Source organism: Takifugu rubripes, chromosome 6, assembly GCF_901000725.2.
Source record: "Takifugu rubripes chromosome 6, fTakRub1.2, whole genome shotgun sequence".
NCBI lineage: Eukaryota > Metazoa > Chordata > Actinopteri > Tetraodontiformes > Tetraodontidae > Takifugu > Takifugu rubripes.
The window spans coordinates 3,116,266-3,143,962 of NC_042290.1; the positions used below are offsets into that span (position 1 = coordinate 3,116,266).

Here is a 27,697-nt window from a genome sequence, read left to right on the forward strand (position 1 = left end):
CAGGAATGATGACCAGCACTGAGGCCCTTCATCTTGCTTGTGTGGATTATTCTTGACTTTTCATAACTGCTATTGATATCAGCCTATCCGCCCATCTGTGACCCACAGCCTATAAACAGCTACCACTTGCCCTCATTTCCACGGCGATGAATCAGCACTCGTTAATTGCCTCATTAGTCATTCTGACACAATGATGGCAAAAATCATGGCCGGGGATCAATGTACCCAATTAACTGTCCTAGCTTATAATGGGACTCATCTGCTTCTACAATGGACAATATGTTGCTTATTAAAACCGGCAACCATGCTGACAATAACGATGATGATGATGATGACGATGATGATGATGGTGATGATGGTGACGGGGATGACAGTGGCACCAATAAATGAATGCAGTCTGTCACAGTGGTTAAAACTGCATGTTAGAAAGCTATTTTAAAAGTTTAAAAATTGCTTTGAACCTGGGGAAATAATCAAGGAAGTTCCCAAAAGGTGACATGATCTAATTTGTACCTGCAAACACACCATGGTGCATTTAAAGTAACACAGTTTCTGGAGTTAGTTTAAATAAATCTGGTTTGCTTAAGAGGTGTCATTAGTCATGCAGAGATGAGCTGTGTTCAAGGACAGTAGTTTTTATAAGCGTTCTGAAGGCAACGTGTCCACTGAAATCCCCACATTATTCTCATTATTGAGGTTGTATTTAAATGTTGTTTAATCTTTATTCTGTTTACAACAGCTCTTTAGAGAGGGGACAGTGATTCATTTAAAATGATTTATGTTCAATAAGTTATAACCTTTGAGTGCATTCCTGAGTTTTACATTGTATGTTACTAAAAATGCAGCAGTCACATCCATAATTTACACATGGGAAGGGAAGGAAGGGAAATGATAACAAATTTCAATATACAGTATATATGTATATATTTCAGCCTTTTTACTATTCTAAATGTATTGATTTCACTTAAGTCTTAATACAACAAAAGCTGTTAGCATTAATTTCAAAACATTATTACTGATTTATTATGAAAAGAAAAAGAAATCACAGGCTTAGTTAGGCATGGCACTTAAAGTATATTTTATTTACATCTGTATAAATATGATGGCTCAATGTAAGGTCTTCCTTGGAAAAGGTAACAAAAAAAAGAATTTCTTCCCCTTTTGGGTGGTGTGTTTGTGTGAATGCATGCCCATGTGTGTGTGTACAGTTACAGTTTAAAACATTCTCAGCTTCAGTCATGTTTCAAGCACAATTTTATCAAACGTAGCGATACTGAACCTCAACTGAATTACAGTTCATGTTGCTCGGGTGATCGACGAGGCTCAGCTAACTGTAGTTAGCAACAGGGATCCAAAAACAAAACACTGAAAATAAGCATGCAGAGGTCAGAATGAGATGATTCTGAGTTCAGGAAACAAGTCCAATTTTAACATCTTGAGAAACATTACTCACAGAGACGTCATAGGCGATAAACTTACAATTTGATTTCTTAAGAAAAGAAATTAAAGAGCGACTTAGCGGAAATGGTGTAATTCGTGATGACGCAATAGCTTCGACCCCCCTCAGTATAAAGTGCTAGCAGTGTCAGACACTCGAGGGATTTTACAAGGTAGTCTCTGAACAAACAGCAGTGGTTTCTCAGCTCCAGAAGTTTGGGAAACGGCCTGTTTTTGCATCTAACCAAGACCTGCTCACAAACTGAGCCGCGCTTTCAAGTCACTCAGGCTCCTTCGTGTAAAAGTTCGCTGGTGCCATGAAGGCAGGAAGTTTTACAGGAAAGAGCGAGTGTTGGTTGGGTGAAAAACTTGGCCCTTTGATGCAACCCCACTGGTGACTGGAAATGAGAAAGGTTGCTGCGGCAGGAGAGAGGAAGAGGGTGTCCCCAAGTGTAACATGGCTTACAGTTGATGAACAAGGACCGAACAGAACTGCAACATCATCGATTAATACTGTGAATTTCTGCCTTCGGATATTTAGCTCTTGTTATAAATAGTACTAAAGTGTAACAATTTTCTTATAAGAGTGCTTTCCAAATAAAATAACATGCATTTCTCACATTAGTACAAAAGTAAACAGAAAAGAGATAAAATACACAATTTGATAATTACAGTAATGTTTCATCATTCAAATGAAGGATAAAGTTCAGTACAGTACATATTGGCACCTCCAAAAAAGAACAATTTAAAGCTATTTATTTGATGTATTATTTAGTTTATCACAAATATTAAGTTATCGTGATGTAATTTACATTATATTTATCACTACTTTCCTGTAATTTAACTTATTTAACTTTAATTACTGTAGCCTAACTAGCTATCGCTAGCTAGCTTATTCATCTTTGGATAAAAACAGAGGCCTAATTAGGAATGACACTTCCAAAAATGACTGCTCTATCCTGAACTGAACTGAACCCCTTGATGGAAACTCGGCTTTATTCCTATCCGAGCACACGCATGCGTCCATCGTTTACGAGACAGTCCTCCACATTGGTGCTCCCAAATCAACAAAACATCATCTACAAAACCGTAAAGTGTAAAAACACAGATCGTGTCTTAGAAAACTATTGAAGTCCACTAAAGCTTACATTACAAGATGTTAAGAAAGAGATAGATATTGGAATGCTATCTAAATTTAATTGGATGTGATATGTCAAGTAAAGTATTGACCAGTTATTAGACCAGGCTAAACTCTGAAACCCATTAACACCAAACATTAAGTAAATATCCGTGAGTAAAAAGACCAAAAAATAAAAAATAACAAAGGTCAAACCATTGAGTTAATAACATACAGAAGGAAAAAGTTTATGTGTCATATGGGTATATACGTGCATGCTTAGGGACCCTACGATCTAATAACAAGTAATCCTGACTTTTTAAAATGTGCAATTAAGTGTTTTTCGATACTTTCCAAGCCGTCTCCTCAAAATCATTGCGTGCAGATCAGTGACATGAAAACTTTGTCCCGACGGGGAAAAGGGGGTCATCCTTTTTCCTCCTGGTCGCGTTTCCTCTCTCCTTCAGAAGCGCACATCGGCGTCCCCACTCTCTTCTACACCACAGTGCTGACAGATGGGTCAGACAGTTGGCCTGTGATATCAGTGGGTGGGTACTGCTGCAGAGGTTAGGACAAATGGGAGGAAGAAAGAAGACAGCCATTTAACAGGACATCGTGACAACAGTAGCATTGGGAAGATTAGCTAACATTAGAAGCATTCTACATTTTTTGGTTTGCTTATTTTGGCACATTTGCCGCATAGCTGCAGAAATTAAGAAGCATTAGTGGTCTCTGACCCCTCTCAGACACATGTGTGCATATCTATCTATGGAGTTGATTAAAACGGGCTGGGTTCATTTCAGTTTGGTTGTGTCTGAGGTGGGTCATTTGGGAACAGTCAGAGGATCCTGTTGTAGACAGCAGCACATTGGAATCAGTCCTTTCTACAGTGCGTACTAATCCTGCAAATGGTTCCGAAGGTCCCCAGAGTTATTATTTATGCAGACATCTCTAATTTTAGCACCTCTGCAGAAGAAGAATCTTTGACTGATTTCAAAGTGTTGCTGTGCTGGATTCTTAGACTCTTTCCCCATTTCACCATACTTCTTTGGAAGCAGACGGCATTGAATTAAGGGCATTTACAGGATTTAAACAAGGTCCTGATTTGATTCAGATCTACAGTCTCTATGGCACCGGTGATTTCGCTTCTGCCCGTGTCTTTTAAATTGGATAACAGGCATCAGGCAGCTGAGGCTGTTTGTGTCACTCGTGAAATAATTGTCAGAACACATGCATACTAATGACATAGAGCGTTTTGTGGTGCAGTCTCATGATTTCTGGAGTGTTGGGCATTTATTTTAAATATACCAATTGTAATCTTGATTCATTGCACAGCTGTAATTCTTAAAAGCCTAATTATCATCATTCAGTGAATGCATCACACATTAGCACAAGGAGTGCGGGGTCCAAACAAGGAGGAGTATTGCCTCCATTTGTGCGCCTCTAGTTTCTTTTTTGTTCTTTAGTCGTATCCACTTCAGCAGGATGATAGAAATTTAAGTGCCTCTCCTTTTATGCCATTACATTCAAGCTTTAGAAGCTCTTATGCAACTAACATGCGGACAGATGGTGGAATAGCGTACTGAGAGTTAAAAAGTGGGGTTTTCTAAATAGACTCAGATTCAGTGTTCCTCAGCTTTGATTGGGAACTTGCATCATGATGAGGCTAACAGCCCCAGTTTGCATCTTCTCTTGTCTGGTACCTTCAGGGTTCTACAGGGGTCAAGTAAACCAGCAAAAGAGAGACACTAAACTGACATCACAACCACAGTTAGTGCGATAAAACCTATTAAACTATGATGGTATGACTTCTTAAATGTGGCTACAAAGAGGATCTGCATTTATTCTAGTTTTACTACGGCTATGACAGTCATTGGCATGCTAGCAGAGGGAGAGAGGAGCAGTGTGGCATGTGGGTGAGGGACACCGACACTCAAGTCCATTGATATCCATTAATATAAAAAAAACACATTTATATAAAATCAAAAATAAAACTCAAAGACTGGGGATGACAAATATTTCAGTTGGAACATCTTTTTTTTTATCCGACGGCCCGTTTTTTTTTCTTCCTTTTTTACATTCACCATAATAAACTCACTCATCGTTGTTACCGACAAAGCAGATTTCCTTGATCAAAAAAGTGAAGGTTCAATGCAAAAAATATACATGACACAACATAATCAAAAGGGAGAGAAAAGACAAGAGTTGAAATAAAAACAGAAACACACAAAATCCTTTTCATTTGGGACGCCCTTCGCTTCCATAGGCTATATTTCCCCTGAGAGACACATTCAAAACACAACAGTAATACATCAGCCTGTCTGTGTAGGTGTCTATTCTACCTCCAGAGAGAGTTTCATGCCAAATTTGGTGAGCGGCCAGCTTTGTCTGGCTGTACAGCTGGGCCCAAATAATCACACATCACCGGTTTGTCAGTGCACTCCATCGTTTGTGGAGTACAGTCTCCAAAAAAGAACAAGCACCCCAACACCCTCATTGTGCAAAGCACGGATCCAAACCTGGTGTTAAGAGTCATTCATTGAATCGCCGAGATTTGTGTATTTGTGTCACAATGAGAGTCTGAAGCGTCTTGGGTTTTTACCTCACAAAAACAAGTCATGAAACATACTAGAAGGCTGCCTTGACCAGCTGAAAGAGGCATGCACAGTTCAGAACACAAGGGAACTGAAAGAAAATGAACAAGGAGAACAAAATATGACAAAGCAAAGAGACAATTCATTCACAGGATTTGTATCGCCGAAAGGGGCAAAATGAGAACATACAGTGTCGCTTTTCCGTTCCCAGGAGGGCGCGCTTCAAATAGGAATGACAAGAAACCAGCACATGCTTTTCAAACCAAGAGCAGGACCAGCAGTGGCTGAAAGCCAAACACAACTGCGGGCAGGGTCGATGCGAAGAAATGACGAGTTCACAAAGGACTCAGCAGTCGGTCGAAACAGGACACGATCACAAACACGCACACGCTTACACCACAACACCACCATCAAGAATCAATGTCCAAACCAGAGGCGGGGAGGAAACGCAGCCCATTACAAAGCACCACAGGTCGACTGCCTGGCTTTTGTCGCTCCTCTCCTCCAGAGGAACGCACCATTAGGACATCACATTGCAGAAAACTTGCCCTGGACCACAACCCCACCCCTCAGCCCCTGACCTGACCTGCCCTCCTGAACTGATCACCTTTAGAGGACCTACAGCAGCTAAATGGTAATGGCTGATCGATGGTGGATGGACAGACACTGTGGCTGCTGTGATGGACGGACTGAAAGATGGCGTTGTCTCTCGGTTGGGTATGGATATGTCGGTAGAGAGGACAGAGCGGGAGGAAAGAAGGAGTGAAAGCAGAGACAGGGGGGGAGAAAGAGAGGAAAAGAGAGGAATAAAGAAGGGAAGAGGCTGCTTCTCCGTCTTCTTACCGTGTCTTTGGAGGACCTACGTCTCTTGATGCTGGAGGCCAGGGAGGTACTGATGGACCTAAAAGAGGCTTTCTTTTTGGGGTCGGGCTCTGCTCTACCACTTTTCCTATCCTAAAATAAATATATGTAGAAAAATTATTCATGTTCTCTGGCTGGGGTGATAACCATGGAGTCAGTCTCACCCAGTCTTTGTAGCCCACAACACCACCACTGTCCACAACCTCAATAAATGATCTTACTTTATTTTGTCTAAATAGAGGGAGGGTCCTTGAGCGAAGGGCCAAAGCATTTGGATATATAAAACGCGCATAGAGGGAGAAAGGAAGAGATAAAGCCATGCGAGAGTGGAAATCACCTGTTCAGACTGACATGAGATCATCTGCTTAAATTATCTCTCCACGATGGCACAGTAGTGTTGACACATTCACTTGGTCCTTAGAAATGCATTGAAATGAGAGATGACTAGTAAAGATGTCAGTGGTTGTGATACCTACGTTAACTGTTTACCATATTCTGCCTGGAGCAGCCTCATTGCCTGACAGTTGCAACATCCTCATCACAACACAAAGGAAGTTTTGAAAAAAGATGGAACGCCTTAATAATGAGGAAAGCATGTCTACTGCTGTACTCTAATGCAGAATTCGGGACATTTAGATACTAAAAAGTAGAAACTAATATCAATTTTGACCATATTGTTATAAATAGCGGGCCAATTTGGTGCCCTCCCTCCGTTATACCATCAGAGTGCTCCACAGCTACTCTCAAAACAATAACTTGGTGTTTGTGTGTAAAGAAAGAAAACTCATATTAAGGTATTCTTACATCCTGAGTCTCTAGAGAGGAAGAGGGCTGCATAGGAGGAGAAAAGAAAAGTAAAATAAATGTCCATCCAATTATTATTACTTCAAAGACGCTCCATAAGCAAAAGCCAAAGAAACCAAAATAGGGCAGATTTTAAAATGATGATTAAAAAAAACTAGCCAAGCTTACGTTACACTCACATCCAAAGCCAAGCAGGCAGAAAAGCTACAGTCTTAATAGCCACTTAAAAGCATATCAAAGATGGAAAACAGCAATGACAAACTCAGTAATCAAAGCCCATTCAAAGTCATTATACCTTAGAGGTATAATGGAAATTCACCCCACACCCAAAGGAATGGGATGGCGATGAAGAGTGCTCAAAAAAAGGGGGTAAAAGAGGTGTTACACACCTTCCGCAGCTGTAAAATAAATGTTAATTCTTAAATAATGCTGAATTATTGGCTAAAAGAAGCTACTAAAGAAAAAGATGCATGGCAACGTATAAGGAGAAAGATGAGCATGTAGTTTCGGGGGAAAACCCTTTGATTGGGCGGGCAGTGTGGTGTGAATTTCAACATGCCGGAACGTTCTCAAGGATGGAGAGAGGGCGGGGGGTGGGGGCATAGAATAATAAACACCAAACAAAAAGCAAGACAGATACGTCTTGGCCAGCACTGGCCCTGCAGTACATCCTTTTTCATCAGGTCACATGACTAGGCACCATTAAAGCCCAACTATATCATCCGTCACATGGTCACATGTCTCCCATCCCCCATAAAACATGAGATCCAATGGTGGCTCACATTCACTGGCCTGGAGAATAAGATGAAGGCTGGCAAAGAAGTGTTTGAATGGACATCTGCGTTGGGTTTAAGGATTTTTTTTTTTGTGCAGCAATAATGAAAAAAACTCTTATTCCTGCTGGAAAATAATATGTTAGTAAATGAGAAAGGTCAGGAGCGCTGGACCGACATCTCAGTGCCGGGGAAATCAATGCCCAAGTCAGTTTACGTCTTTTAACCTTTTACATTCCCGCATTTCTTACACGTGTCCATGTCTGGTCACTGCTGGCGCGCAGCCCCGGCCATGCGTGGCATGCTGGACCATCAGATGGAGCGTGGAACGAGACTTCATTTGCTTCTTGTTCAAAACAGAGGAAAGCTTCCAGAGTGCGTCTTCGTAATTCCTCGGCCTTGTCATCATCACAGCCCAACACTACCGGTATTTTCACCCGAAATTGGACCAAAAGTTTGGTTTCTTTAGACTGTGCACTTCTGAGTAACATCAGTAGGAGGGGGAGAAAGAAGCTAAGCTCTGCAGCCCCTCAGTGATGTAGTGGACAACACACAATTGATATTGTAATGCTAATAATGATGATGAGTTATTTTGTCGGGCTTGTCACAACCACACGACGATGCATTAACTGACCTGATTGAAGGAATTAAAAATGTAACCAAGTAGTGTAGACCCATATCAATAATAGTAATGTTAAACCTGAACATAAACACCAGATTATGTGAGCAAAACCAAAACACATCAAAAGATGACTTGTTTTTGCTGTTAAGACCAATGGCGAATGACTCACTGCAGTTTTGCTGTAAATAGGCCTGAGTCTTTCATTTTGTATTTTCATCACTGACGGTAGGGCAATCGCAGCTCTTCCAACAATAAAACCAGTACACTTATTCAGGTTGCTATTTTAGCTGGAACAGTGCATCGGCGCAGCGAGACTTTTAAATGCCTCCATACGATCGTATTCATGCATGAGTAACTGTAGATCAGATACAGTAAACATTACATCTCCTACTTATATTATATGACACAAATAAAGCTACGTGGTGCAATATGCTAAATTGTGCCATCAATATTTAACTTTACGTAGGCAAATTGCTTTAACTCCACTACATCATTGTGGCTCTTTAAACCCGGAATAGCTTAAGCATGCATTTCTAATACAAGTGCAAAGCACTAAAATGTTTAAAGTTTTATTTACAGGGAATTTAAGCACACGTAGAGATAATGTCACCTTACAGCAGGGGTTGAGGTTCATCAGAAGTGCACGGTGTCTGAAGTTCCTTGTGTGTGTTTGAGGATATATACCGGTAGGTAGACAAATAACTTAAAACATTAGCCTTGGGCAGGATATACATTCATGTACAAACATGTACAAGCAGTCAGAATGACGTGAGAAAAATAATTTTCTGAGCTACACTAAGGAAGGAGGAGGCCACATCAACCGGTTTTGCGTTTCATATTTTAGTGTGTCTGTTCTACATGACAAAGCTGCCATTTTTAATTTGAGAGACTCATCATGGGGGGGCGGAATTATATAAGTTGTTTAATATCTGAATAATATCCGGAAGCACTTTCACACAGCACCAAACAGACTGTATTAGCTTGATATGACATGACTCCCTCTTGAGAAAACTTGCATAAGACCCCATAACTACTGTCCCAATTGGGATGTGGACGATTGTGCGTATCCATTATTTTGGCTTGAGGGGCTCACAGTGGAGGTCAATGAGCAAAGATGTGCAAGTGTGGGACGTCTTTGTTCAGTAGTGCGGATAAATCAACATGATGATCGCTGACATGATTATAAAACATACTAGTCCCCCGGCAGTTTAGTGTGACCCTCTCCTTTCTCAGTGAATCCCCTCTGCATGCATTTGCCTGCTGTACGCACCTCAGGAACACACATCCACAAGAGGACACTCAAGACATGTACATATAGTTATCAGGCTGATGGCAGACACCGTCAGAAGGACACTGGGTCGCTGACAAGCACTTGAGATTGAATACTGTACCTTCTAGAAGCCCTGCTGAATGACCTCAGCAGGGCTGCTGCACTGACTCAAAGCTGACAGGGAGTCAGCAGACAAAGCGGGCCCCATCAACCATGAACAGTGTGGACAATGGTCCTTATGGGACCCCAAGCAATCGGGAATGATTTGAATTGAAGCCTGGTTTGATTGCATTTGGGGTGCAGGGCGTTAACTTTTGTTTATTTGCTGAGAAGTTTGGAGAGGGAATTGGTGACCTGTTACAGTAAGGGTATTTGTTTATTGACATTAGATATATTATATGTGAACTAAATGTAATATGTAAATAGTACTTAACTGCATATTTCAATTCCTTCAGTAATTAATTACAATCGTGCCCATTAGTGAATACATTATTTAGTCATATTACATTATTACAAGATTGATTTATGTTAATTAATGTGCTTTTTATTGGGATTTTGTGTGGGCTGAGAAACTGTATGATATGAAGGGTAATACATTTGCATTAAATAACTACAGTTGGGACAAATGCAGTGTGCACTCGAGAATTCTGCTGCTTTTATTGAAAGTGTCATTGCAGCATGATGCCAGTGCATTGATTCTAATCTTTACGCTCTATTTGTGTTCTTATATCCTGACTGTGACACAAATCAATGGTGTCCTTGGAAAAGCGCCCAAAATTGAAAGTAATCAGGATTAATATTCTAAATAATGTTTGGGTGTGTTTGTGTGTGATGAGGTCATGGACTTGGATGGTGACATTTTAGTTTGGATATTGATCATAATAGAGTATTGCGAAGCTGCTGATTTGATTGCTACTCCAAGAACAAGAGCTGACATGGAGGTGGATGTGGCTCTGCTCTTTAATTACGTACTAGTGAAGGCGTGCGAGCCACAGCTTGACTTCTAGAGGCCTCCTTAGTCTCCCGCAGGCGCACAGAAGAAACACGGCCTCTGGGAACTGTCACTGTTGGGACTGAAGGGTGGCAACTGGATCTGATAAGGTTTATCAAGCTGTTGACCCCTTCTCCATTATAGCCCCAGCTCCTCCACCCCCCTCCACCCTAGAGCAGCCTGAGGGGACCAAATCCTACCTGCAGGTTCTTCCTCCAGACGTTGACGGCCGCAAAGGCCAGCTGCATCTGCTTCCTGCGGGCGTCTTTATGGCGTTTATAGGCGATTTCGATAAAGATGAGGAAGATCCCTGCTGCTATGCCTCCAGCCACCAGCATGAAGACCCCTGTTAGAAAGTGACAAGACAGACAAACAGAGAAAAGAGGTAGAGATGTAACCTACAACCATCTGCATTCCGTCTCTGTCTTACTCAGTGGCCGCGCCTCCATTTTAACTCTGCTCCTACTGATGACAGTGGTAAACAACGCACTTTTATTTGCAGACCACAACTGCACAAAGCCACAGCACAAGATAATGTACGGCACAGAGCACCCAGGCGGACATTAAAACATCGATTTTTATAAAGGTATTGGACAAAAAAATGCTACAGTACCTTACCACTGCAGTTTTTGTCCAATCACTTTTAAACGCACTCTCTATGCGACAAGGACCATACCTGCCATGTTTTCAAAGGTGAGTGTGGCTGGGGCATTGCTCCTTGAGTCACACTCCTGGTATCTCACCCAGGTTTTATCTAGGTCTTCCATGAATCCATTCTCATGAGAACTGCAAGGGGTCGGGGGTGGTGGGGAGAAATGTGACAAAGTTAACAAAAGACGCAAACGATGAAGGAGCTGAGCCGTTCACCTCGAGATAACAACACGGACGCAAATTGGAACAGCAGGGCAGGTGACAGACTGGCACAAACATGACTCAGACAAACAGATAGCAAGGGAAGGAGAGGGGAGATATAGACAGAGATATGACACTAGGCAATGTATTGGATGGCTGTTGAGGGTCAATACCTGACCCCGAAATCAGAGCGATAGGAAATCAAAGATTCATACGAGTAATGCAGCTTTGGCTGGGACAGACCTGAGAATGGCCAGGGACACATTCTGTTTCCAGGGGCTGTCCTTGCGCATGCCTATGCCAAAGCCCGAACGGAAAAACAGCTCTCCCGTGGTCACCAGGTCGCACTTCTGCGAGGCTTCAAACTCCAGCACCGCAGAGTCCCAGATGAAAGCATGCAGTTTGCTGTGGGGGGAGGGGAGGAGGAGGAGGAGGAGGAGGAGGAGGAGGGGAAGGAGGGGGTTACGGTGCAACAGTACAATGATTTACATACACATTTACGGCTCCCAGCCCTCTTTCTCGCACACCACAGCATGTGAGTCGTTCGGCGTTTACCAGCGCTCCCTGCTTATGGCCAAATGAAATCCAATGCCAGATGGGTGAGGGCGTGTCCCCCATTGGCTTTCCCCATCTCACCATCTCACTGATGTGCGTCTGGATTCAACCTGAAAAAGTGTGCTCCTTGACTCAGTATTAGCTCAACCTCACACTGGTGTCGCTTTAGTTGACACATCCACATTGTCCCTGGACATCATCGTTATTTCGGTGATGGACCTGGATCAGAGCAGAAGCTGCAGTAAATCCTACCGCTTCCATCTGGTCCTGCGGCCCATGCCCACCCGACCCATAACCAAACCAATCTGACTGGAATAACCCTGGTCTGTGTGTTCAGGCGAGAGGCGCTCTGGTCAGCCCTATCTGACCGTGACTCACTTGTCACGCACAGCCTGGATAGCCTCGGCGGCACTCTCATAGTTGTGCTTCTCCATGTGGCGGTACATGGTGCTAAGCTCCACTTGCCGCCGGAAATAGATGTCCACAGAGCTCTGTTTCACTGTGGCGTAGATGAACTTGTCTGATGGATTTCTCAGCTGTAAAAACAGACAGGAACAATAAGGTAATTGCATAATTGATAGATGATTTATCTCATCTTATACAGTATTTATAGGTTGGTGACTAGAGCGTCTTCATGCACACACCCTCGGGTCATTGATGCCGGTGATGCGCTCCTCAGGCCGATCCAACACCAGGAAGGCAGCCAGGTTGGCAGTGTAGGAAGCCACAATGATCATAGCGAATCCAGCCCACACCATTCCCAGAATTCTTGCTGAGAAGCTGCGAGGCGCACCTGTGTGGAGCGTAAGTTTTGAAATTCTTCCAGTTACTTCCAATAAATTCGTTTTCATTAGAAACCTCTAGATTCGAGTAAAATCAGTGTTTTAAGTTGGTGAGTAGAAGAACACTGAGAGAGGCCTTGTTCCTCAGTATGACATGGACAACTGTGTAATGACTGAAAGTCATTTCACCCAAACTTGGCACAGAAGAGAAGTGAAAAAAACAAAGCTAACTGAAATGACAGAAGAAACTGTGACAAGAAAGGAAGGAATTAATTCATCGCCCTCAAAGAAAAACATGACAAAGAAACAACATTTGGAACTAGAAATGCCTTGATTTTTGTCTTGCAGCAACTGCAAACGTGCACAGAGACCAAAATGCTTGATGCTATTAAAGTTGACGACTTGGAGATCTTTCTGTTTTCCCTCTTTTTTTGGCCTCACCTTCTCCAATTCCAGAGTTCAGCAAGACTCCCCAAGAGAACCACATGGCAGATGACAAGGTGAGGGCATCTTCTTCTTCCTCTTCACTGTTTACTTTAAATCTTCCAAATGGGCTGAAGGGAAACACCGGGAGGTTGGAGGAGATTAAGTGAGGATATGTCAGTATTTAATAAAACAAGAAAACCTTGGCATCCCCAGGCAAGGAGAGGAACTAAAAACCAAGCAAGCAAAGCAAGAAAGATGCAAACTCTGAAGGAAAGCAGGTGGACATAAAGGTGGGATGTTGTGGTCGATCTTCACCTTTTTCTGCCTTGATGTCCACACTGAGGGAAGATCAGCAGTGTGCAGAAGTGCATGTACACGCAGGAATAAATTAAAAATAAACCATTCAGTCATCCAGTCATACCCTCCTCCCCCAACACACACACGCACACGCACACGCACACGCACACACACAGGCCGAGAGGGACACACGCAAACACGGATCAACCTTGTACCTGAACCGGTCTAGTAGGTAAAGCATCACCGCCACCACATGCACCGAAAGACCCACCAGCAACCACAGCGTGCTCTGGAAAGGCTGCATGAACGAGTCCAATGTACTGCGAGGGATTTCCTGAAAACGCCGCAGAGCTTCTTTTAGAAAACATGCAATCATTTTATGTACAAAAGGTTTCAATGTGATTCAGGAACTGCAGTGTACTGTTGCGCATCTTCCGTGTGGTGCAAAGGTGAATACTGACCTTTTTGACCAGGATGGTGAGGCCCTGATATTTAAAGGGTTTAGAGAATTCAATGTACTGAGCTCGTTCATTGTTTATCGTCAGTGGAGCCACAATCATGTCAGCCAGGCCTCCCAGGAGCTCTCCCATCATGCCATTCCATTCTTTCTTGTTACTGTTGTTTACCTAAAGTCCCAGAACAAAGAAGGTGCCATTGAAAATCAACAATGCTGTCGTGTTTGTCATAGAATGTTTCCAGACGCTAAGGAACTGGGTTAGGCCTGATGAGGATAGACGTATTGGGTCTGGGCTATATCTGTCTCTGCTCTACATCTGTGGAAAAGTCTCTGTTGTACTAGTTAAGGAGGGTTAAAAATGATGCACTAAAGTAATATTGTACGTGTGTCTGTGATGAATATGCACACAAAGTGTGTAAAAACACTTGCAGAAACTACTGTATTTTGCTAATTTAATGAATTCCTTCCTTAAATGATCTGAGATTGATCAGCTGTCAGAAGAAACCTTGTAATTAAACCACCCATCAGAAACCATAATAGTGAAAATATTAATTCAATCAAACAATAACATCCAATTTATTTCTTGTAAATGAGGCGACTCTGGAATCCCAGAAACCCAAGGGTATTTATTTTAAAAGCTCTGCTCCACAGTTTTGTTAACCATTAATGTGTCACTGTGGTAAACTGGAGTGAATAAAACCAGCAGCTCATAATAGAATGAATGTGATCATAAAACGAACCCGCTCTTGTGTTCCGAATTTCCCATCAGCCACCAGGTGCACCTCATAGGTGAAGTTCATGGTCATGGCCAACTTGATTAGAAGATCAACACAAAATCCATAGCAACACTGAGGTACAGTCGGCCGACCTGTAACAGACGTAAAGAGGGACTGACAAAACCCACATTTATTCTGAATGGTAAACTAAGCTACACGTAAACACCTAATGCATATTATGGTGTGTACACCTCTAAAGGCGTGTGGGCTGTGCAGTAAAAACACCGATAATAAATCTAACACACTGTTGGGGTACCTGGTATCGTCTCATTAGGCCCAGTGCAGATAACCTTTTTAATTAAGACTCCATTTAACGTCATTTCCTCCTTGCATGTCCCATCTGGCATCGTGGGTTTCACATAAACAAATGGCTCCTGGTGTATCGTCACTATCTACAGAAGATGGGACAGAGAGCTGGTTACCATGTGGGAGGTGGAGCGGCTGCGATCCTAAAGGGAGCGGAGCAACTGGAATATACGGAATTAATGCTGCCTGTATAGACATTGGCAGGTTTCTTTTCCCTCGGAGATGCAAATATCAGTGCACTTTCCAGGTTTGTGATGGAAAAGGGCCCGAACCTTTAATCGAGTGGACATCTGGAAGCCCTGCGGTTTTTCAGTTTCTCCTCCAGGCCAGATGATCTTCCTCTGGTTGTTCATTACCACCTACAGGGATGCCACACACACACACACACATGCACACACACACGCACGCAGGCAGACGCAGTGTTATAGGTAAGTGTTGACAGAAGGCTGGCTGATGATGTGGCACCAAAACTGTAGGTGAGCAGCACTAATGAGTCAGCATTATATAATCACAGGTCATCACTTCTTCTATTTACTCCACCCACCCTCTGACTTTCAGGAGATTGTTATCATATCATCAGATGATTTTTGTGTTTGGGATTTTAATTCAAAAATTAAATGAAATCCTAAATAATCTCGTGGGAGTGCTTGAATTCCCCTGCTGAATTAGCGGAGAAGCAACAAAAGCATCATATCATTTCACCTGTGTTCCATTGTAGATTCCAACTTGAATGAGTCGACTCTTCTGGTAGTTGAGGATACTGTAGTGGGCATACTTCCTGTCGCCGTCGTCGTTGAACTCCACGCGTCCCGTCAGGCCCTCTGGGTACTTCGAAGACATCAGTACCCTGTATGAAATGGTTGAAGTTACCTTTCATGTGGGATTATCACACCGCTGATGCCTTCGAAGGCGCTGGAGTTACAATGACTAACATTCATGATAAACAAGGATGAGTTATGGCTGAAGAGATGCTCCCGTCACCATATTTATCAGGTTGCAGTCCTTTTTCTTGCTGCTTTTTTGTTTTCCTTTTAATGTGATTTCGAACCCAAATTAAAGTGGTTTCAAACTTGAGGTATAAACTTGTAAGATTTTTGTATCCTATTGAGTGCTCTGGAAATTTATGGATCTACAATTCTGCATCTTTTCTGGCAGTTACCGTTTAAAGAGTGGCCCTGTTTTCCAGATGTTGGTGTTGCCCACGCATCCCCTGGGGGGTTCCGTGATGTTCTCCTTCTCAAAAAGCTCCTGGATGGACTGAGCCACGACAGCCACTGCATCATTGATGTGGGCTGACTCATTCTTGCCGTTGATGAGTTGGAGACCAATCAGACCTGAGACCGGGCCCAAAGCAAACAAGCGTCACTAATCTGAGCCAATTAGAAACTGTCAGGATCCTTTTGCAATACACAGAGTGGATCAGAACTTATAGGGCTTCCAGTTTAGACATCCTGAACGAAGGTCAGACATCAGCAGCATGATCCGTCCTCAATGCCTGTTCATCTCAGGAAATGTGCCTAATTTGGGTTGTTCAAGAAACCAGGCAAGAGTCCCGATCAGGTCTCTGATGGTTGAACTGACCTTTTTTACAGCATGTGTAAAGAGTCCCTTGAAGTTGGATTTTAGATCCTATTAAGTTTAGGACAAGCAAAGCTGTATTTGTGCCAGGTAAAAACAGAAAAAAGGAAACCGAAAAAAGAAAAGTAGAAAGTAAAATAAAGGAAACAAAAGTATATTTGAGCACAAGCATCAATCCAACTTCAGCTAAGTTTTCTGATTGCAACCGGGTCCGTCAGTCTCAGGAGGTGGATGAAACTGGACACAGACAGGACAGCAGATGCTCTGCGGGGACTGGTTGTGCTTACGGTGCAGGAAGACACTCGACGTTTGTGACCACAGAGTGAGTAAATATTGTGAGAGGCTTGCGAGGAAAATCGGTTTTACCTTACCACTCTATCAGTTATCTGTCGCACAAAACTTCCTGTCTAATTCATTAGAATCCAGGGCGTTAATACGACACGTTAGCACAGTGCATTTACCTTAATCCAACACATATATGTTTAACTGTGTTCTGCATTTACACAGCACATTTAAACCTTTAAACACACACTGCTTAAACGTTTAAATGCCCAACACACCACATGCGTTTGGAACAAATTATGCAACACATGGATTGTTCGATGGTTAATCCCTCTAATCTGCGTGCATTAGTTATCAGCCTGTGATTAAAACCAGGGGGGTTAACTCATGTACGCCCACTGGCCACTGAGCGAACCTACCGTCTGGCGCCTCACTCAGGGCTTTACCCGACATCTCTCGCTCCCCCACCAGCCACACGTAGCCCGAGCCCGTCATGTTGAGGAAGCGGGCAGCCTTGTACACTGCAGCGGCATCTTCCTCGCTGAAATTTTCATTAAGAAGAGAGAAAATCTAGTGGACACATTTTACTTATAAATGTCTTTCCCCCCCGTAAAGGTCAAATATGCTTTTCCACTGCATGAGTCTGAGCAGAGGCACAGAATTGGCTAAAGAAGCGTTACGCCCGTGGGACTTCTGTGCAAATCTTGCAAATAAGCAGGTGAATCAGCAATGAAAATCATCCTGGGCAGCACTGTTTTTACATTAGCTTGTAGCAGCAGCATTCTGTGTGACGTCTACCTGTAGCTGTGAGGTTCTTACCTGGCCGACAGGATGATAACTCGGGCCTCCAGCTCTTTTGCCTCCAGCAGCAGGGCAGTTAAGTTAGTCTCCTGGCTGAACTGGAGGACTTTCTCTGCCTGTGATCGGGGCATAAGAAAGGTCAAGCCAGCTTATCTTACCTCCCTCAGACACCATGCTGCCTCTTTACCTCGTTGGTTTGAGCTTAGACGTTGCTTTTTTTTTTTACAGTCAGAGACTGAAAGGAAAACGATCCATGGGAACCGGCTGAACTAAAAGATTAAAAAGCTTGAAGGGGGGAAAAAACTTTTGCATTTGTTCGCATGCAAACTGAGGGTTATCAAGGCTCCAAAGAAGGACGTGCATGTGTTAGGTAAGGGGGAAGAAGAAGAAGGTCAATGCAACCGGTAACTAAAAACAAGTGAGGAGGTGAGGAGGATGTTTTCCCCCAACAAAAAAGCTGCTGAAAACTGGGGAAGTGCTACAAAACAGGAGGAAGTAGCATCCGGGAAACAGTTTTGTCCCCCACTAACGGTTCTCCACAAAGGAATGAACTTGCAAACTCTTTTTGTATGTGTGTGTTCTGAGTACATGCATTCCTTTATCGAAGGAGAAAATGAAAATGATAAAAAGCCGGGCGCTGTTCACTGAGTTCCTTTTTTTTTTCCATAATGACAAAAAAATTATAGAGTTTTCATAACAAAAACCATTCTTTATTTAAATCATAGGGGAAAAAAATCTCAACGTAAAATATTAAAGAAAAACACGTGCTATCGAGAGAAGGGGGACATTTCTGGGTCGACTGGTGACTGGTTTGGGCTGGTTTCTAGTTGCTACGTTTGGAAAGTTGGTGGGCGGCGTGCATTGACCATGCAAATATACCTTAGGTCCTCGCTTGTTGTCATAGGACAGTTGGTCGAGGTTTTCATAGTTCCTTTTTTTATTCTGATGAGTAATGTGCACAGAGAAAATATGCAGACATAGAAAAATATTATAAACACTTGAAAATGGAGGGCAATAAAGCATTCCAACAAATCTCCACTTTTTTTTTCAAATTGGGATCTTTAACATTGGGGCTTGCAAAGAACACCAGCGCCGATTTACGAAAACACAAAGATTAGGGGAAACCAGAACACTTGCATGAATGACATCCAAAATCAATACCAAATGCTTTGAAACATACTGTAATATAAACACTCAATAGGTGTCAAACATACGTTCTTGAAGGTTTTTAGCAAAAATATAAAAAGAAGCTAACACTTGGTTAAGGCAATACAGCTTTTCTCCTAGCTTGTTCTAGGGCGCAAAATGTGCTTTATTACCCAGTTCAAAGAATAAATAATAAGCTACGAACCAACACTTTTTTCCAACTTTCACATAAAATGATAATACTAGTTTAATCTGAGATGACTCACATTGCACTGTACACTGGCGGTATGGGATAATGTGCAGCAGTGTTCATCGGCTCGCATTTGCTAACAATGTTGTCAACAACAGCCTTTGGAGCAGCACTCATCTTTTTTTCAACACAGTCTAGATTCCAACACAGCGTGCATAATTCCAAGTAGCCAGTTGCAACGACCAACTGCTTTTTTACACCTTCGGAAGCCTGATGTAATATGTTAAGCTAGCATGTGCAGTTAGCTCACTGCTCAGGCCCATCCACATCCACCCACCCTACTACACTGACCAGTAATGGTAACGTTGATAAAATAGAGTCAGAATTGTCAGATCCAAACACAGAAGATTGGGCAAGGCCACCTACTCCCTAGTCCAAATTTTAAGAATTGGTTTCTACTAGCTCTATAAAGACAATCCCCACCCCTACACATTGAACGGATTGGTTCCTGGGGTTATGGATACATCTGCTGTCCTGGCTCTTTATGAATGAATTCCAGAAATTCCAGAGAAAACCTACTCTTATTGTTTTTTAAATTATTTTAGCACCCATGCTGTCACTATTTGTAACTGCAGTTGAGCTTTATGTTCCGTGGGAGGAGACATTTGATAGTCCTGCCTGAGACGTGGAACCATTTTGCTGGAAAACAATATCTTTCTGCTTGGCAGGATTTTCTTCACAGCTGCCTGGCTCCTCAGGACACACTTCAGTGCACTCCTGGCCCATTTGCTTCCTTTCAGTAAGTCGACACTGACTGTGCATCTGTCCTCCATTCATAACTGAAAGCCTTGAAGACCTTGTACCCAACTGTAGTTTTATTTTGATGTAAACAGAATTCCGAAAGGCAAAGGTGACAATGTAAAAAATCAGCCGCACCTAATCTAAATGTCACTATCGCAATATCTATATATTTATATATAAGACTTAGTTACTATAAGACTTCCTGTAATGCCCCCAGAGTTTTGCCATATACATTAGTAACAGCTAAAATGAAGAATGTCCACTACTAAAATTCAGCAGCACAAAACCCAAATCTTTGTTTTTCCTGAAGAGATTTCCTGAGCCCTATTTTTACACCCTCCGCCAGGCATTAATATTTCATCTCGCGTCGGCCACATTTGCATTTTAAGTCCACTGTGTCCAGAGCCTCTTTGCTGCTGGTGACAGTGATCCCCTGTGAATGTGTGACCCAGCTAAAAACATGCCATGAGACTGCAGCGCGCACACATTTGCAGCGTGTGCAGAATGGCCGAATCGCAGCAGCAGCGCCTCTTTCTCCTTTAATCAGAGCGCGACAGGAGGAAGCTGCAGTGTGTAATGCACACCCTTCACCCCCACTTAAACACTTGACGTTATTGCAATCATATGTAGATTCATCAGGAACGATGGTTAGCATCGACATGCTAGTATTAGGCATGATTCTTATTGAAAGTGTCTCTGGTGTCCAATGCTTTCCATTTGAAACATTTCTTGAAAGGCCAGGTAAAAGATGAGTAGATGCACTTTATTAATATTTCAGTGTACTTTTTAATCGCCTGTGTGGTCAAACATATACGGTAGAGTTGAGAGACGGCTAAAATTGCACATGGAGAAGACGCCAGCAACAAAAAAAAGATCAAGTCCCATCGTGGTCGGAGCAAAAATGAGACTTGCTGAGCCCGAATTTTTAATGCTGTGTCACCGCACTTTCAGCACCCGCTGTGCTAGTCATCATTTAACTTTTCTTTGAGCCTGGCTGCTGTGAGTAACCATCTGTGGCAATAATCAAGCCTCTCACTACGCCGGCATGCTGGGATGAGCACAGCAGTTCGATTAACTACGACCGCATTTGCACACGCGATCGTTCAGAACCACTGAACTCAAAAACACCCATTCTGGCAACTAAACTGTTATTTGCTATGGATATACAATTGGTGTGTGTGTGTGCGTGTGGGCATTCATGCTGTGGTCATACAAACTACATGTATGTGTAATTAAGGAGACAAGAGAGGAAAAGAGAAGACAAGATAGAGGCAAATGTGGGATTGAGCCTGGTGCACCAGATGGCTTCATTAAAGCAGCCAAATGAAGATTACAGAATTATAAAACGAGCTTCCTGCAATATCAATAAAGTACTTTCAATGTGGGATTTTCTTTTTCCAGTCTTTATAGGAGATGTGAGTTTCATCCAGATAATTTGACAGCATTGTTGTTTAGACTGTGCGCGCCGGGTGGCACAATCTAGCAAGATTAATCCAAATGCCTGATGATGTTTGCCTATTGGTGACTGTTAATCAGCTGCCATCACAGTCACGTGAATTGTGCCATGTTCAGGCTCTCATGAGCTTCAGCTTTGATTAAATCTCTCTAAATTGGGACTTAGCCTTTCACTCTGTCACACAATTACAGCAAAGAGCCCCAGAGAAGAGCCCGATTCCCAAATGCGAAGAGGGGAAAAACCTCCCGAGGTAATTACCGGACACGAAACAGCAGTTTCTTCTCCTTCCTAACCTCTCGCTCTGTTCATAAAGGGCACACATCATTGCACTCTCAAGTCTGTTTTGGCTCAAAGAAGATCAGCATTTTGCTGACCCACATACACAGCTCAGAGCTACACTTAAAAAGGATGCATCAGCTGTTTCCTAAGAAATTATAGAAGTGGAAAAAAATCCAAAACATAAACATTGTCAGAGCGTGGGGAGCGCAAATCCTCAGCGCACAACGAAGAACCCCCGTAGCTGCTGTCCGCTGCTAAACTCATTAGACTGTGATGGTTTACAAAGCCCCATGTTAAAGTCCACTATTTGGCTCCCATTGTGGAGACACACTGAATAATTTGGACTATGGCAAAAAGCAAAGTGAAGATGAGCAAATAAACATACAAACTTTTGTCAGATTAGACCACATTAGACGCTGTTGATGCATTTAGGAAATGTTAGCCAATGTTTACACAATGGTGAGAAAGGGATGTGGCCACACGACAGAAGGGGAAACAGTAACGTACATAGAAGACCTCTGAGGTGTTAAAAGCCCGACGCACTCGGGCGCTACTGCTCTTAGACTCTACGGTAGGGGTGGTGCTGCGGGCCCGAGCGTCTCACCTTTGTCTCTCGCTCCTCCAGGAGGGTCTCCAGCCTCTTCTGGGCGGCCCTTCCCTCGTGGTCGTCGCTCACTATCAGGATGATGTGGTTCCAGTTAAACTCGCGCATCAGGTCGAACCAAACGTGGGCCTGGTGGGAGTACGGGGGGACCGTGCGCAGGAAGGACAGATGGATACTCTGCAGAGTGTTGAACAGGAGGTGGAGTTCAACCTTTTGACCTCTGTCAGCTCAAGTGTCTCGTGAAAACATGGTTTTAGTCTAATATCTGGGTTGTTCAGTAAAAACACCCAAATCCAGCAGATTTTTCCGAGGGTAATGCAGCAAAACGTCAGTAAAACTATTTTTGAGGTACCTGAGATACCAGCAGAACAAAAGGAAATGATCAAAACTACTTCGGTTAAATATTTAAGAGAAAACAACCGGGGGAAAAAACCAGACAACCCGTGAAGGGGTTAAATGCGAGCTAATGGACGTTCATGGGAAAAACACGGTGCGTGTGTTGAATCGCCTCCACTAGGGCCTCCTCACAGCACAGATCTTTCTAGATCAGTTAAACACACACACACACACACGTTCAGTGTCGAGCGGATGACCTTAGCCGTTACGATGGATCATATAGAAAACATATAGCTGCAAGTATTTTGGTCATAATTGGGATTTAAGCTTTAGTTTCAGTAAAAGCAAGCAAGGAGAGGGGGTGGAGCCTATCCCAGCCTCGTATGGCTGAAGGCAGGACCCGGGGTGGCCCTGTGCCTCTAGGGTATATTGACGGTGCTCTGAAGGTCTTCTGGCACCTCCACCTACTTCCAGAACACCTACTATGGTTTGTCCACATGGGGGCTTGAACTGAGAACCCTTTACTTGACAGCTTAGTCCCTTACAGACTGAGCTATAAATAAACGTCATGCCTTCCCATCTGTGCGCTGAGTATTCTAATCTCTCCATTTAACGGCGCTGCTTTCCTTGGACTTGCAAGATTAGGGGACGTTTATATAAAAGCTCTTCATTGAGGTCTTGGATCTTGTTGTTTTTCATTTTAATGGCTCGTGCGTTACAAAAACATTACCTGGGTCAGGTTTCCACCAAAAAAGCATTTATTCACAGCTCTTTTAATGGAGAGTGGTGGGACGATTAATCTAGGAGGCTTAAGAAGGCGTCCCAGGGGAGCTCTCCTCTCCTCTCCTCTCCTCTCCTCTCCTCTCCTCTCCTCTCCTCTCCTCTCCTCTCCTCTCCTCTCCTCTCCTCTCCTCTCCTCTCACTCACCTTGTCTGAGTAGATGGACATGCGGGTGGTGAGGCCGACCACAGGGATGCGGTAAAAACCCGCCGTGTAGGAGACAGGCGTTGGAGTGAGGTGGTCATTGGACTGGGGAGGGTGACTCACCAGGATAGCGTAGACCTGCAGAGACACGGAGGAAGAACAATTTGTCATTCTTACACTGGCGGGAATAAGAAACAGCAGCAGCTGCAACCTTTTCTTTCTCTCTTTGCGTGTTATTTTGTATTAGCAATACCAAATTAAAAAAAAAAAATCATCATTTATTCTTATTTTCACTTTATATGTCAGCACCTTAACTTTATTGCAGAGAGTTTTTTGAGTCAGTTACAATATCTCATTTTTCATTTGATTGAAACAGTTGAAAGGTTTTGTAAACAGGTTATAGATGCACTCTTTAAAATCGTGGTCTGCACTCATAATTGCTTCAAATTTAAGGTAAAAGAGCAATCAGCTATACTGATTGCTGCATGTAGCTATACTATAGGGACATATAGCTATACTATAGGGACATAGTCACATGATACCAGCCCTGCCCACCATAAAAAGTAACAAACTAAGCTCTGCTTTGGCATCTGGTATGGACAATCATTTCTTTAAGCATTTTAGAACACAAATGACCAATGGAGGACAAGTTGGAAGGGATCCTGGTCCTGCTGCATGGTTGTATGGTTGTTGTCAATGCAAGATGCTTTTTTATAGGATTCTGCGGGAATTTAATAAAAATAAACAGCAGAATGTGGGAAACTTTGTCCTCACATATGGGTCCGGTCCTTCCACCAGTCCTGCCAGAACAATGATAGTGGGAATCAGGGTGAACAGTGCATGTGTGTGATCAAAATGAGGTATTTCACCACCGCCTGCAGACTGCACTGCCTTCAACCTGCAAGATATTTCATCTCATCAAGTAGAGCTGAGGGACACGTGAGGGCGGAGCATGCAATATTAAAAGGAGTAATAATCTGTGAAATTAGAGCGCATCCATATGACTTGTTCCGTCAAATGCAATCTGTGCAAAGTGGCCCGAGAAGATTTAATGCGAGGAGAATCATTTCTGCCTTCCTCCCCCAGCGACATCACACGCCACCCTGACCCGAAGCGATTCGATAGCCACATTAACTCGTGACAGGTAATTCACGTTTGGGGATGTTTTGCTATTGGGGTCCTTCCTGAAAGCCAGGAGAAGAAGTGGAAGGTGGTAACTGGGATGTCGCGCTGCGATTGGTAAGTTTATGCATTTAAACCAGATGCAGCGGAATGAAAACAGCTTGTTTCAACAAACGCGGAGCTCAACGACCAAAACAAGTCTGGTGTGTCCACTTTAACAGCTCCAGTAACCAGGCTAAAAATAAGAAGAGGTTGGGAGGGGGGGCAGTCTGTAGGGGTTTGTGCTGAGAAGCAGAGTCCTCGGTTCAAGTCCTGGTGCAGGAAGACTTTCTGGTAGTAAGGGAAGGTGCTGGGACAGCTTCAGAGCACTGCTGAGATACCCTTGAGCAAGGTACCAAACCCCCAGTTACTCACACAGACCCCTGTGATGAGCTGGTGGCTCACTCAGGGGCGGACCCTGCCTTTGCCCGCATGCCCCTGGGGTAGGCTCCAGCACCCCCGCAATGACCCCAAAAGTGAAATAGTAGTCAAGAAGAAGAGAAAGAGAAAGAAGAGGACTCGAATGTCTTCAGTACTGCCCGACGAATATTAATTCATGTCTGGTTGAGCCTCTTTTCTCCGCACTACGTGCACCACGGCTGCTCTCGTGGAAGAATTCTGATGAGTCCCTCCCTCCAACTTGCGATACACAGAGCGAGAAAGTTGGCACAGCGGTGGCGTCCGTGGATTATGGATGGGACGTGAGCGGTCCTTATGGCATGGGTGAAAAATGAGATCATCCAAAGCGGCATCTCCTCCTCCATCTGCGACACACTTCCCTTCTTAGCAAAGCGCCAGAAGGCCGTCTCGACTCGCGCGGACCTTCTGTCCAAAGCCGTTCTGTCTGATCTGCTCCTTGAGAGCTGATGTGCGCGGCTGATATCGGTGTTGGTTCGCAGTCGATGGGACGATTAGCCCAGAACGCTTCGGCTGAGCATGTGACAGGAGACCTGATATGACAGCGCTGTTGCAGCACCCCACCAATTAGAATCAATGAGGACTGAGGACATGAGTGCAGCATTAGCTGGAGGCGTGCGGCGTCCTTATGAAGCCTAATTATGTGTGTGGGAGACAGAAGAGGGAGCACAAGAGAGACTTCACGCCTCAACTCGGTGTAACGTCGCTGCTTGTGTTTCACCAACTCTCAGTGGTGCGGAGCCTTACATGCACTATGAAAAGAATGTTTGCTTTTGCTGGAAAGGCGGGTTGAATCTTGGGGGCGATCATTGGCAAAGATGTTACTGATGGGTTGTTATGAAGGAGGGGGGGGGGGGGGGGGGGGGGGGTGATGTTGAGCCCCCTCCCCCGCAAACTTGGTCTAATTACAGCCTTTAATTTTTCATTTTCTCCCCTTAAAGCTCTTGTATCATATCACACATGCAGCGTAAGTGCTCCACCCCTGAAGGAAAACACACAGCTACTGTAGCCGTCGATGCTGCTCCTCTCCCTCTCCCTCACACACACACACACACACACACACTTATAGTCACACATGATGTATTATCAGATTTCATTGGGTTGCACATATTTGCCACTGTCCTGGAATGTAAACCTGCCCTCTCTTGTCCTCGTTTCATGAAAACTGGCAGTGGAGTTCACTGCAGGACGGAATTGGACTCATCATGGCAGAACATTGGTGAGCTCGTGGAGATTGATCCGAATTTCTCCGATACAAAAATGTCCGTGCAGCCTGCTGAAACTTTAGAGGGGAAAAAAACACCCATAGTTCATCAACTGGCTCTTTAACTGATGAATGCTTGTACTGTAGCTTAAGTGATCATAAAATGGGCTATAAAGCAGGTAATGTACAATTCAGGGCAGATACTGGGGGGGAGTAAAGTACCTGACTGGAGATGAGGTCCTCGCACACGGACAGAGCCATCTGGATGGCGTTGGGCTTGTGCGTGACGGAGATGGCGGTCAGCTTGAATTTGTCCCTGCCGTACACCTGGTTGGCCTGGTTCACGGCATCTTTGAAGACCTGCTCGTACCTCTTCTGGCTCAGGACGGCCCCGATGTTCACGATCTTCGGCTCGCAGCCGGCCCGCGCGCAGGAGCACGACAGGAGCACCGCCAGCAGAAACAGACGCATCGTGCGGAGCACCAAACAGGACAGCGCAGCCCTCTCGCTTCTCTCCCCGGTGGCGGGTCGGCTCGACCAGCTCCTGGACGGCAGCACGGCGCAGTGACGGTGGAGATGGAGCAAAGTGGGCGGCGTGTGGAAGCGTGCCCCCCCTCCCAAAAGAAGGAGCTGAATAGGGGGGCGGAGAGGTGGGTTTATGTGCAATGCGGTGAAAAGTGCATCGTTAGGGGGACGCAGGCACCCAAAGATCTCCAACCCGCCAATGGTTCTGGATCAGGACTCAAACCCCGCGCGGCCCCTCGACCGAACCGCTGCGTCCGTGGCTCCGTGCGCTGTGAATGAGTGCACTGGCCACGCCGCTCCCTCCCCGCGTGCCCGGCTCGCTGCTTGAGCGGCTGCTGTCCTTGGTGCTGACAGCTGTGCATGCGCGGAACACCGGCAGCCGGTGCGCGCTCCCGTCGCGGAGCGGGTTTTGCGCGTTGGCGTGATGCTGCTGGAGCAGGAGCCGATTGCATGAAAGATGTCATCATTTGAGATAAATGCCCGATAATCGCCCGCATCTTTCGCGCTGGATCGCCTGATCACGGACACGGATCGGCGAGATCCATTTCAAATTAAAGCGCGCGGTCGCGGGCAATTTCTGCAAAACTGTGAGATTTGAATCCCAAAATTGCCCGATTGCGTAGAAACAGATGGAGATGTCTGCTTTGTCGTGAAGCCCTGCGCACCTCACCAATCACGCAGCCGTCACGCTCCAACGTGCGTGGACTAAATCCCGCGCGTTTTGCTCGGACACGCAAATCAGTGTTTGGCCGTTGTGTTTTCTCTGACTCCGCGTTCTGCGGAGTTAAACCCGAGAAGTGGGAACATCCCTGCAGCCAGAAGCATGTGCAGAATCAGCCTTCTCCTGGTTACCTTGGAAACAAGATTTTTTTTTTTTTTTTTTGCTACAACCATTGTAGCAAACCCACTGTGACTTTGTTCTTCATGTAGAGGAAACACAAATGAAGCCTCTCTGTAGGATTCATGTTACAAGATTAATGCTCAGTGGTTTTAATAGAAAAATATGGATTTCTAAAGCAGGTCAGCATAAAAAAGTGGCTTTGAATGACCATAAAGTTTTTGCTTTAAAAGAA

At 44.2% G+C, this 27,697-nt stretch overlaps 1 protein-coding gene across 6 annotated transcripts; it reads right to left on the bottom strand.

Annotated features, from left to right (window-relative positions):
• Positions 1-1,054: 1,054 nt before the first annotated feature.
• Positions 1,055-27,219, bottom strand: grin1a (glutamate receptor, ionotropic, N-methyl D-aspartate 1a). Of its 6 annotated transcripts, XM_029837806.1 has the most exons (22): positions 26,322-27,219; positions 23,321-23,455; positions 22,058-22,234; positions 18,461-18,523; positions 17,600-17,697; positions 17,200-17,321; positions 16,080-16,254; positions 15,623-15,767; positions 15,193-15,279; positions 14,871-15,006; positions 14,579-14,706; positions 13,843-14,007; positions 13,597-13,715; positions 13,100-13,212; positions 12,521-12,669; positions 12,255-12,412; positions 11,565-11,726; positions 11,146-11,255; positions 10,670-10,815; positions 6,814-6,840; positions 5,992-6,102; positions 1,055-3,112 (listed from the first exon to the last, which is right to left on the bottom strand). In XM_029837806.1, exons 1-22 carry the CDS (start codon positions 26,568-26,570, stop codon positions 3,050-3,052), a joined length of 2,838 nt encoding a protein of 945 aa, XP_029693666.1. In that variant the 5' UTR covers positions 26,571-27,219; the 3' UTR covers positions 1,055-3,049. The 6 variants fall into 6 exon arrangements, with proteins under 6 accessions (XP_029693666.1, XP_029693667.1, XP_029693668.1 ...); XM_029837807.1 differs by lacking the exon at positions 18,461-18,523 and having other exon boundaries at positions 26,322-27,209; XM_029837808.1 differs by lacking the exon at positions 5,992-6,102 and having other exon boundaries at positions 26,322-26,570.
• Positions 27,220-27,697: the final 478 nt, after the last annotated feature.

Bases quoted from the DNA above. Each gene is read 5' to 3' on its own strand.
- grin1a (XM_029837806.1), bottom strand. From the start codon at position 26,570: ATGCGTCTGTTTCTGCTGGCGGTGCTCCTGTCGTGCTCCTGCGCGCGG. The intron at 12,413-12,520 runs GTGTGTGCATGA...CTGTTTTTACAG, and splicing joins CCGGCATCAATGACCCGAGG to CTGAGAAATCCATCAGACAA. The intron at 6,103-6,813 runs GTAAGAATACCT...TATTTATTTTAG, and splicing joins CCTCTCTAGAGACTCAGGAT to GATAGGAAAAGTGGTAGAGC.